The sequence below is a fragment of the Rana temporaria genome, chromosome 7 (assembly GCF_905171775.1).
Source record: "Rana temporaria chromosome 7, aRanTem1.1, whole genome shotgun sequence".
NCBI classification, from domain to species: Eukaryota; Metazoa; Chordata; class Amphibia; order Anura; family Ranidae; genus Rana; species Rana temporaria.
In genome coordinates, this window is record NC_053495.1 from 60,318,007 (window position 1) to 60,330,051 (window position 12,045).

Genomic DNA, 12,045 nt, shown 5'->3' on the forward strand with positions numbered 1-12,045 from the left:
GCAGGGTTATAACCATGGCCATCTGCATCCCAGTAGGGTAATTTCCCTTCACTTCCTGTCCCATAGTCAAGACAAAGTGGGAGGAAATCCCTCCAAAGTGATGAAATCATTACCAAAAGTAGTGCCCTCACTGGAAGATTAGAGGGCTCTTCCTGTTCTGGCGAAAGCCCAAAATGTGTTCTTTCGCTCTCGTGATAATGGTAAACACTACCATAAAAGCAAACACTATTACTTGCCCAAAGCTTAGGTAAATTGTTAAGGAATAGACTGCTTCTATAACAACAAATATAAATCAAAAAGACTTAAAAGTACATTTCCTGTAATCCATAAAGCTAAAACAGCACTCTTGAGTGTATTACACTCAAAATGTACCGCTGTTTATGATGGTGCACTCTGTGACAAGTGAGTCCAACTGAAACCATGCTCTGCTGAATGTTCCTTCGGTCTTTTGTGTAGTAATCTAACTTCACCACACTACGTGATTTCACTCCCCTCAGAGTTTACACTCACCAGATCACAATAGGGTAAACGCTTGTTGGGTATGTCTTTCCCGTTTAGCAGTCAAAATCCAGAGAGGTAACACCATTGATATTTCATTTAGGTGACCTGAACAGTTGATTCATTCCCTTCAATTCAGCCTTTCATTCAGACTCTGGTACCGCCGGCAATCTAACATAGGGAAAAAAACTGTCCTCATAGCGTGAACCTGTTTAAGTATTTATTCCCATAAAAATGCACCCCTTTCCATATTGCACTTACAAGAATAGAAATAAGCATTCAGTGGTATAACCACAAAACTGTACAGCACCGATCCTTGGTATCTTGTCCGCGGTGATACCCGGGTAGAGATCGGGGCAGCTAACAGATTCACAAGCCATATGGGCACGCCTAGACATGTTTCGTCATTACGTCTTTATCAATAGACGCCAATTAATAAAGACATAACGACGAATCGCGTCTAGGCTTGCCCATATGGCTTGTGATGAGAATCCTAGGATCGGTGAGAATCGTGTCATGCTGTACAGTTTTGTGGTTAAACCATTGAATTCTTTTTATTTTTGTTCTTGTAAGTGCAATATGGAAAGTGGGGAAATTTTATGGGAATAAATACTTAACCAGTTAGCAACCGCCCTATAGACGAAATACGTCTACAAGGCGGTTGCTTAACTCTGGGAGGGCGTCAATGTACGTCCTCCCAGAGTCGCGCTCCCGCGCGCCCTGTGGGGCGCGCACACGGGCGTCTCCGTGACCGCTGGGTCCTCCGGACTCGGCTGATCACGGATCACGGTAAATCGCCGCTGATAGCGGCGATTTACCACGTGATCGCTCCGTCCAATGACGGAGCGATCACTAGTAAACAAACCGGCGTCATGTGATGACGCCGGTTCCTCCCTCTCCTCTCTGTACCGAACGGTACAGTGTGAGAGAGGAGAGGGGAGAGAGCTGCTGCTGCGGCTGGATCTGTGACACATGTAGTCACAGATCCAGCCATCCATCCATCCCTCCCTGTGCAATACTCTGCAATGCCCCCATACTCTACAATGCCCCCATACTCTGCAATGCCCCCATACTCTGCAATGCCCCCGTACTCTGCAATACTCTGCAATGCCCCGCAATACTCTGCAATGCCCCGCAATACTCTGCAATGCCCCGCAATACTCTGCAATGCCCCGCAATACTCTGCAATGCCCCGCAATACCCCGCAATACCCCACAATACCCCGCAATACCCCGAAATACCCCGCAATACCCTGCAATACCCCGCAATACCCTGCAATACCCCGCAATACCCCGCAATACCCCGCAATACTCCGCAATACCCCGCAATACTCCACAATACCCCGCAATACTCCACAATACCCCGCAATACTCCGCAATACCCCGCAATACTCCGCAATACCCCGCAATACTCTGCAATACCCTGCAATACCACACAATACTCTACAATACCCCACAATACCCCACAATACTCTACAATACCCCACAATACTCCGCAATACCCCACAATACTCCACAATACCCTGCAACGTCGTCTATGGGGATTTTTAAGTAGCAAAGTTTGGCGCCATTCCACAAGCGTGTGCAATTTTGAAGGGTGACATGTTGGGTATCTATTTACTCGGCGTAACTTCATCTTTCACATTTAAGCAAAAGAATGAAGAAAAAAATTCTAAATGTGCCAAATTTTATAACAGAAACAAAGAAAAATTATTATTTTTTACAGAATTTTCAGTCTTTTTTCTCTTATAGCGCAAAAAATAAAAAACCCAACGGTGATTAAATACCACCAAAAGAAAGCTCTATTTGTGTGAAAAAAAGGACGAAAATTTCATTTGGGTACAGTGTTGTTTGACTGAGTAATTGTCATTCAAATTGTGAGCGCACCGAAAGCTGAAAATTGGTCTGGTTATTAAGGGGGTTTACGTGCCCAGTGGTCAAGTGGTTAAACAGGTTCACGCTATGAGGACTGTTTTAGTTTGTTAGGAGCCATTTACGATTGGCGGCGGTACCAGTGTCTGAATAAACAGCTGAATGAATCAGGTCACAAGTTTGAAATATCGTTGGTGTTACCTGGATTTTGACTAAATGGGAAAGACATACCTAACAAGCATTTACCCTATTGTGGTCTGGTGAGTGTAAACTCTGAGGGGAGTGGAATCGCATGGTGTGGTGAAGGTATATTACTACACAAAAGCCCCAACAAACATTCAGCAGAGCATGGTTTCAGTTGGACTCGCTTGTCAGAGTGCATCTTCATAAACGGTGGTAAATTTTGGGTGTAACACACTCAGGAGCACTGCTTTAGCTTTATGGAACACAGGAGATGTACTTTTAAGGCTTTTTGATTTATAACAATGGTAAACAGAACTATTAGAGAGAGTGATTCTCCCTAATGGGGGTCAGGCAGCCATAAAACCTAATTGTATTCTCTTTGTTCTAATCCCTCTCCAATCTATCCAAAAGTTTTGTGTTTAATGATACTTTACTTTTTGAGAATTAAGCAACCAGTTATATTGATATATGGATACAAAATGGCATTCTTTGTATTTTAGAAGTCAAGCAGAAAATCAGATTCGTCTTTGGATAACGTTGCCATTTACCAAGGTGTAACGCCGACTGCTCCATTTGCAAAAGGTTTAGATGCAACAGGCAAGTATATTTTATAGGTAGCTCACTAATCGGAAAAAATATTTTCAGTGGCAGGAACCCAAAATGTTTCACTTTTTTACTGTAATTTTCATCTTCCACTCAGCAGACAACCAGTATGATAGGCTGTGGGAGGGGAGCAGTCCTCCGCCTATGAGAGTGTCCAGTATCAGCAACCGTGTTTCAGTGGAGAATTTTACATTTCACAAGGTTCTTGGAAAAGGCAGCTTTGGGAAGGTAAACACCTGTGGCAGTTTTATTCTTGCCCTGTTGTCCTCTAAGCACTGGTTTCATGCTTGCTTGCCTTTCTTTCCAGGTCCTTTTAGCTGAGGTAAAGGGCAAGAATGAGTATTTTGCTATTAAAGCTCTAAAGAAAGATGTTGTGCTGATTGATGATGATGTGGAGTGCACCATGGTGGAGAAACGTGTCCTGGCATTAGCATGGGAAAATCCATTTCTTACTCACACCTATTGTACCTTCCAGACTAAGGTAATATCAGTAAAGAAGGTCACCATACACACATATGCTTCTTAATTGACTTTTGTTTTATGCCCATTTAATATTGCACACTTTTTTTATTTTTATTTATTTGTTGACTTTTTTGGAGTTACAGTATACACATATTCAGTAGTGCTGTCATATTGTTTATTTCATTTGAAAGTGAATTTGGTTCACTTTATTGATAGCAGCTGCATATTTACAGTTGTTGGTCCAAATGCACAGACAGATGGTGTTATTTGTGAATATATTTTGTCTATGATTTTATTAATTTCAACCATGCGCTTCTGATATTCCGCAATTAGGAGATTCATCATCTTGTTTGAACATTGTTTGAGGTTATTTTCCCAGGCATTCCTGAATCCTCAAAAGAGGGAAAAATCTGTATTCAAAGTGCCAGAGAGTTTAAATCCTCCTTTGTGTATTCCTCAAAGGTTTTAATGTGGCAATACATAAGTGATTTATTTTCTAGCCTTTTGGTTAGGCTAAAGAATACGAAGGATAGTTCAGATTCACATTCACTCCTTCTGACCATACTCCTTTTAGAGGTTGGTCACAGTCATCCTATGCCTGTCCCTGATATGCTGCCCTTGTTGAAGAAACCCCACCCAAATGTCAAGACAACAGAGTTGGCTTGCTGGGGACTGGTATTGGGTATCTACTACCCGGAAATGGGTATATAGAAGAAGAGCACACTGCTTATCAAAATGCTGGAGATCTAGTGCCACATCCCAAAATATGGAAAGAAAAACAAAGAATGCCCCTGGGACTTTATAGGCAAGGGTCAGAGCCAGATAAAGAAATAAGAGGGTAAGAAGTTCAAAATGTTATTAAATATAAAATATCTAGATGTAAACATCAATAACACAATTTTGAATAAAATCAAAGAATGGTAGTCATAATGTATACAATACGGGACTGTAGTTATGAACACACGGTTGATCTCGATAAGGGAGGCCAAACCGTAAACAATTTTATATAGAAGATCCCAATATGTTTTGGAATATAATAAATTCTGTCTTCAGGGAATGATCAGATCAGACTGTATTTTCTGATGGTATAGTAACAAAATATCAACATAAGTGTATAATTTTAAAAGTTATAACAAGTAGTGCATGAGTGATGGATAACAGCATGGCGTTTATATAAATGGAAAAGATTTGAACATAATCACATGGTGGCTATCCTTCAACTAATTCAAAAGCACAACATGGTTCATTGGATATTTCCACAGTAGCCTATCGCATTTGTCCCTCACTGGGGGATAAAATCGCTCAAAAAGGAGACAGACCTCAATATAATCAAACAATTGTCAGTGTGTGAACAGGTCTAAACTAGTAAAGAGTCTCATGCAAGTGCCTTTTTCTGTGCCCCAAAACAGGAGCATCTCTTCTTTGTTATGGAGTTTCTGAATGGTGGAGATTTGATGTTCCACATACAGGACAAGGGCCGTTTTGATCTTTTCAGGGCTACGTAAGTCTATATTTCGTAGCTGGATTGAAATAGTCTGTTTGTCTGCTATAAGCATATTTCACTACAAATTGTTACCTTGTGCTATTATTATCTTTGACTATATTATCGCTGTTTGCATTGTGTTATTAAATAAACCAACTCAGGCTGCTGGAGGACTCAGAACAGTTGTCTTTTCAGCTTAGCTAATGATTAATTTATCATTTATTCCAGACTAATAATACCCAAGACCATATAAATGTTTATGTACTCCACTACATTAATTTATCATATATGGATATTTATTGCATCCCATGTGAATTCTTCTATCTGTCTTCAGGTTCTATGGAGCTGAAATAATCTGTGGATTACAATTCCTTCACACAAAGGGCATTATTTATAGGTAAGACAAAATTCTAGCATAATATTGAAGTGTAGTATGTAATTCTACTTATACTGGTTTCACAGTTTCAATAGTTGGTAAAGGTGAAGATCCTGCTCAAAGATCTTCTACCTTCAGACTGAATTGCTCATCCCTATTAAAGTCAGTGAGGAACTCTTCTGACATTTAGCACATAGGCTGTGCAACTTAGAGATGAAACGCAGATCACAACCACCTGGGACAGAAGATACACATACATACTGGACAACTTTCCTCCACCTATCCTAAAATTGTGGAGGTATTTCTTCTTAAAGTATTTTTCTGGCTCTAATAAACATTGTTTAGCATCACCAATCCCAATATAACCATGGTTCATACTCAAAACTATTATTCATATCTTGATAAATATTCCTAAACTGCTCACTGGAACCCCACTTCTACCATAAACAAAGTGTAATAATCAATGTTTCTTGCCTTAGCAGCTGGAATTAATATGTTCCCTTTACAGAAAGAGATATCAATAATAACAGTGACCAGTGCTCTCAAACTCCAAGATGACAAGTTCACAAATTTCTCTGTATAACCGAAGATCAGGCGTCCATCGACTTCTGTTAATCCTCTCTTAATCCTTCCTCTGCATCCAATCTTCATTTACAGTAATCTCAAAAAAAGAAATATAATATAGTGTAGTATGCTCAACCCACCATGCCTTTATGCTCACGTTATCAATTCAATTCTGTGTCAATAAATAACCATAATTGCATTTGTTCGCCAGTATTCTTCTTTATATACCCTTACCCTTCATATACTTGGTGTATGACATACACCAAGTACAGGTGAAACTCAAAAAAACTTGAATATTGCGCAAAAGTTCATTTATTTCACTAATGCAACTTAACCACTTAAGGACCGGACCAATATGCTGCTAAATGACCCAAGGGGTTTTTAAAATTGGGCACTGCGTCGCTTTAACAGACAATTGCGCGGTCGTGCGACGTGGCTCCCAAACAAAATTTGCGTCTTTTTCTTCCCACAAATAGAGCTTTCTTTTGGTGGTATTTGATCGCCTCTGCGATTTTTATTTCTTGCGCTATTGCGGGTTAATGTGCCTATGTGTAGTGTGTGTCAGTGTAGTGTTGTGCAGACTTACTGTGTGATGTGATCTCTCCTCAGCGGCAGTTGAAAATACCGCCGAGAGGAGAGAATACATCACTTCCCCCTTCCTGTGTTTACACAGGAGGAGGAAGTGACACACGGGGGAGTGCTCGCATTGGCTGTGAGCGATCCGGAGGGGGCGGACAAAAACGAACAGCCGCCCCCTCGTCCCGGATCACTCCTGAAGCCACGGGAACTGCCGCATGTACCGGGGGGGGGGGTCCCGATCGACCCACGTCTAGGCAGGGACGTACAGGTACGCCAATGTGCCTGTCCGTGCCATTCTGCCGACGTAAATGTACATGCGGCGGTCCGGAAGTGGTTAAAAGGTGAAACTAATATATGAGATAGACTCATTACATGCAAAGCAGGATAGTTTAAGCTGTGATTTGTCATAATTGTGATGATTATGGTTTACAGCTCATCAAAACCCCAAATCAACAATCTCAGAAAATTTTAATATTACATGCAATCAATAAAACAAGGATTGCACATAGAGCAATATCGGACCTCTGAAAAGTATAAGCATGCATATGTACTCGGTACTTGGTTTGGGCCCTTTTTGCAACAATTACTGCCTTAATGCCGCGTGGCATGGAAGCTATCAGTCTGTGGCACTGCTGAGGTACCAGGATGCTTCAATAGCAGCCTTCATCTCTTCTGCATTGTTCTGTCTCATGTCTCTCATCTTTCTCTTGGCAATGCCCCATAGATTCTCTATGGGATTCAGGTCAGGCAAGTTTGCTGGCCAATCAAGCACAGTAATCCCACAGTCATTAAATCAGGTTTGGTGCTTTTGGCAGTGTGGGCATGTGCCAAGTCCTGCTGGAAAATTAAGTCGGCATCCCCATAGAGCTCGTCTGCGGAAGGAAGCATGAAGTGCTCCAAAATCTCCTGGTGGACGGCTGCGGTGACCCCGGACTTAATGAAGCACAGTGGACCAACACCAGCAGATGACATGGCTCTCCAGAAAAACACAGACTGGAAACTTCACACTGGACTTCAAGCATCTTGCAGTGTGTGCCTCTCCATTCTTCCGCCATACTCTGGGTCCTTGGTTTCCAAATGAGATGCAAAATTTGTTCTCATCAGAAAAGAGGACTTTGGACGACTGAGCAACAGACCAGGTCTGTTTTTCTTTAACCCAGGTAAGACGCTTCTGATGTTTGTTGTTCAGGAATGGCTTGACAAGAGGAATGCAACATTTGAAGCCCATGTCCAGGATCCGTCTGTGTGTGGTGGCTCTTGATGCACTGACTCCAGCCTCAGTCCACTCCTTGTGAAAGTCCCCAACACTTTTGAATGGCCTTTTCCTGACAATCCTCTCCAGGCTGCGGTCATCCCTGCTGCTTGTGCACTTTTTTCTTCCACACTTTTCCCTTCCACATAACTTTCTATTAATGTGTTTTGATATAGCACTTTGGGAACATCCAACTTCTTTTGCAATTACCTTTTGAGGCTTTCCCTTCTTATGGAGGGTGTCAATGAAGGTTTTCTGCACAACTGTCAGGTCCGCAGTCTTTCCCATGATTGTGATTCCTACTGAACCAGACTGAGAGACCATTTTAAGGCTCAGGAACCCTTTTTCAGTTGTTATGGCTTAATTAGCTGATTAGAGTGGGACACTAGAATATTGCACCTTTTCACAATATTCAAATTTTCTGAGATTGTGGATTTGGGGTTTTTATGAGCTGTAAGCCATAATCATCACAATTATGACAAATCACGGCTTGGACCATCTTTCTTTGCATGTAATGAGTCTATCTCATTTATTAGTTTCACCTTTTAGGTTGCATTAGTGAAATAAATGAACTTTTTGCATGATATTCAAATTTTTCGAGCTTCCCCTGTATATAAAGCGTAATGGTAAATTTGATGTATTTATGGTTGATATTTTGTCTCTATCATTTAAAATACTTTTTACTACTTGTAAGTGGGCAAACTTTGAGAATCTGCAGGGAATCGAATAATATTTTTTTCCACTGTAAAGAACAACACTGGAGAACAAATACACGTGTAGTTATTGACACAGAATTATATTGATAAAGTGAGAGCACATAGGATAAGATTTTAGGCATGGTGGGTTGAGCATACTACACTATATTTTTATATTTCTTTTTTTTTACGATCACTGTAATGAAAGATTTGATTCAGAGAAAGCATAAATGGAGAAATAACCGAAGCTGATGAACATATGGCGCCTGATCTTCGGTTATGCAGAGACATTATTGAACTTGTTATCTTGAAGTTTGAGAACGCTGATCACTTTTATTATTATTATTATTATTATTATTATTCATCTCTGCCATTCAAAGAGGAACACTGGAAGCTATGCCCAAAAGCATCAGGCATAGGGTAAAAGTAAAATTCACCAGTATTGTCTTTGATCTCCTACAGCTGAGCTTTTCCCCAGGTCTGACTTGCTGGTCCTTGTTTTCCGCAGTATGTCTCTTTTTGGAGATGGCCATCTTGTCAGAGGCAGACTTTGCCCCTTTATGTAAGAGCCTCCAGCAATAACAGTGAGCAGAATATAAGTGATCTCTCCAAATCACCATAGACTAACAGTCTAAGACAGCAGTGCTGTAGCTTTTACACTGCAGATTTACCTGCTGTAGGCACAGAAGTGTCCAGGGACCTATACAAACCAGGAAGTATTGTAGACTTAAGGTACATTTTCAGGGTCTTGTTTGGCGCACGATTAACATTTTTTAAATGTTTCCTGTAACAGCAAATCTTCACTTGTCGAATGCAAGTCCACTTTAAGTATGTAGGCTAATATATGAATACTTAGATGTCTTAATGGTTTCCATGTCTGTATATTAGCAAAATGTAAGGGGATATCAAATGATGCCATTAATATCTACTAGGCCAGTGATGGCGAACCTCGTCACCCCAGATGTTCTGGAACTACATTTCCCATGATGCACATGCTTTATGCAGTGTAGTGGAGCACGATGGGAAATGTAGTTCCAAAACATCTGGGGTGCCAAGGTTCGCCATCACTATACTAGGCCTATGGAGGTTTGAGAATGTGCAAAACTTAAAGTATTTGCCTTTAGGGATCTGAAATTGGACAATGTGATGTTGGATCGGGATGGACACATCAAAATTGCAGACTTTGGTATGTGCAAGGAGAACGTTTATGGAGAAAATAAAGCAAGCACTTTCTGTGGGACCCCAGATTATATTGCTCCAGAGGTAAGAGGAACAGTTGTCTTTCCTTGTGGCATACAGGCATCAATAGACATTACCTTTTAGTTATATGGTGCTGTCAGAATTCCTAAAAGGTTAAAATGTTTGTTTCATATTGTCTGGGGGCATCCTCTGTGGAAGGAAAAGATGGGTGGTAATTTTCATTCAGCGGGCTATTTTGCAGTACTTTTATATCAATAGGAGAAAATAGGAGGCTGTATTTAAAAACAAATTCTGCTCTGTTAGCTACTTAACTGACTTTAGGTTAGGTTTTCAGGTTCAATGGGAATTATAAGTATAGAAATCATAACAGCTGTTAAGCCCAAACAAGTGCGATGACATACAGTGCCTTGAAAAAATTATTCATACCCCTTTCCACATTTTGTCATGTTACAACCAAAAACGTAAATGTATTTTATTGAGATTTTATGTGCTAGACCAGGGGTCTCCAAACATTATAAACAAAGGGCCGGTTTATTGTCCTTCAGACTCTTGGAGGGCCGGACTTTGACCAGCGGGAGTAGAAATTTTCCTGGCATCATTGTTGGTGAACATATCTGGTATTAGGGGGAGGAATAGTGCCCCAATTGCTGGTATCATAGGGAGTAATACTCCAAATATTGCAACAACCGCCATTTTATTCTCTAGGGTCTCTGCTTATATATATTGTGTGTGTGTATATATATATATATATATATATATATAGAGAGAGAGAGAGAGAGAGAGAGAGAGAGAGAGAGAGAGAGAGAGAAAATATATATGGCTATTGTAACGGAACCCCAAATGGGACAGGGGTTAACGCCGTTTAAGATATTGCATTCCGATCCCAAGACAGCTATGGACACTCCACAATCTGGCGAACACGACCTATACGAATTCCCCCAGTAACGAGACACAGCTCTGTTTGAGGTTCAAAACTAATAGACCCTTTATTGAGAAAATCAGGCTCTTATATACAGTTAGTAACCAAAATGAACAATGACTCAACTACACCCACATCATCACACAATACACATCTTTTAGTCAGACTTTCTGGCACCAGCTCTGACATAATTTGCATGAGCTAATTAACTAATCATTTTATCCAGACAAGGTGACCTTTAGACTTTCTATTAACTTGCAATACACATATTATCATCAATAGACCTTCACACAATACAGGGTCAATTAGCACAACACAATGACAGATCCTTCAGAAGCCATTCTAGCTTCATTTACATCACAGTAGCAGACTTAATTACCCCAGCAAGCTTTATAGTACACAACAGCCAGGTAGCTGGAGGTGATGACATCTTCCAATTAACATCTTTCAATTAACCTGTTGAGTTCAGAATCAACAAACAGTAATTAGTTCTTTAACGATATCCTGGAATATATTGGGGATAATCATTACTGCCCCATGTCAGGTAGTCCAAGGTATTCTGAATCCATTATTTCCTGGCTCATACTTTGTAAGAGCTTCTGGTTTCCACGGGCCCTCCCGTTAGATAGATAGATATCTATTATCTAAATAAAGTGTGTGTGTATGGCTATATATATATATATATATATATATAAAATATAATGTGTGTGTGTGTGTATATGGCTATATGTTTGAGGGTTCCAGGTAATTTTCTAGTAAAACATACGGGCCCGGATTCAGATAGCACTTACGCCGGCGTATCTCGAGATGCGCTGCGTAAGTGTAAATTTGCGCCGTCGTATCTATGCGCCATAAACACAGAACCAGATACGCCTCAAAATAGGCTTCTTCCTACCGGCGTAACTTTTCTACGCCGGCGCGGCGTAGGCGCATATTTACGCTGGACGGATCTGCCGCTCCCATGGATTTTGTATTCAAATATGCAAATGAGTGAGATACGCCGATTCAGAAACGTACGTTTGGCCGGCGCAGGCTACGCGCGGAGCGCGTAAGTGGAAAATCCGGCGGAAAGTTACCCCTCATAAAGCAGGGGTAACTTTGCACCAGACTTGCACAGGTCAGCTGGAGAGCAGCTACAGCAGCACCGTTACGGACGAGCTGAGCAACAACACTTGCAGGACAACACATCTGTATGCCAACATGCCAGGGGCAGCCGTGGTCATAGCACTACTGCGTCGACGGGCACGTAGGAGGGCACGGGAGAGGATATACCGAACGCCCATTGACGTCTTTGGCATGGGGGAGTTAGAGGTGTATCGCATCTTCAGATTCAGCCCTGAAGCCATCATGGAATTAGCCA

The 12,045-nt window shown here is 41.2% G+C and overlaps 1 protein-coding gene across 4 annotated transcripts in view; it reads left to right on the top strand.

The window, feature by feature from the left end:
- PRKCD (protein kinase C delta) overlaps positions 1-12,045 on the top strand; it is a 140,019-nt gene that overhangs the window by 101,126 nt on the left and 26,848 nt on the right. For 3 of the 4 annotated variants that reach the window (XM_040359453.1, XM_040359454.1, XM_040359456.1), the window contains exons 10-15: positions 3,053-3,149; positions 3,253-3,383; positions 3,463-3,636; positions 5,027-5,118; positions 5,435-5,497; positions 9,691-9,829. In XM_040359453.1, the coding sequence (XP_040215387.1) occupies positions 3,053-3,149; positions 3,253-3,383; positions 3,463-3,636; positions 5,027-5,118; positions 5,435-5,497; positions 9,691-9,829 (696 nt within the window). The remainder of the gene's footprint in view (positions 1-3,052; positions 3,150-3,252; positions 3,384-3,462; positions 3,637-5,026; positions 5,119-5,434; positions 5,498-9,690; positions 9,830-12,045) is intronic. The other variant, XM_040359457.1, reaches the window with a different exon arrangement.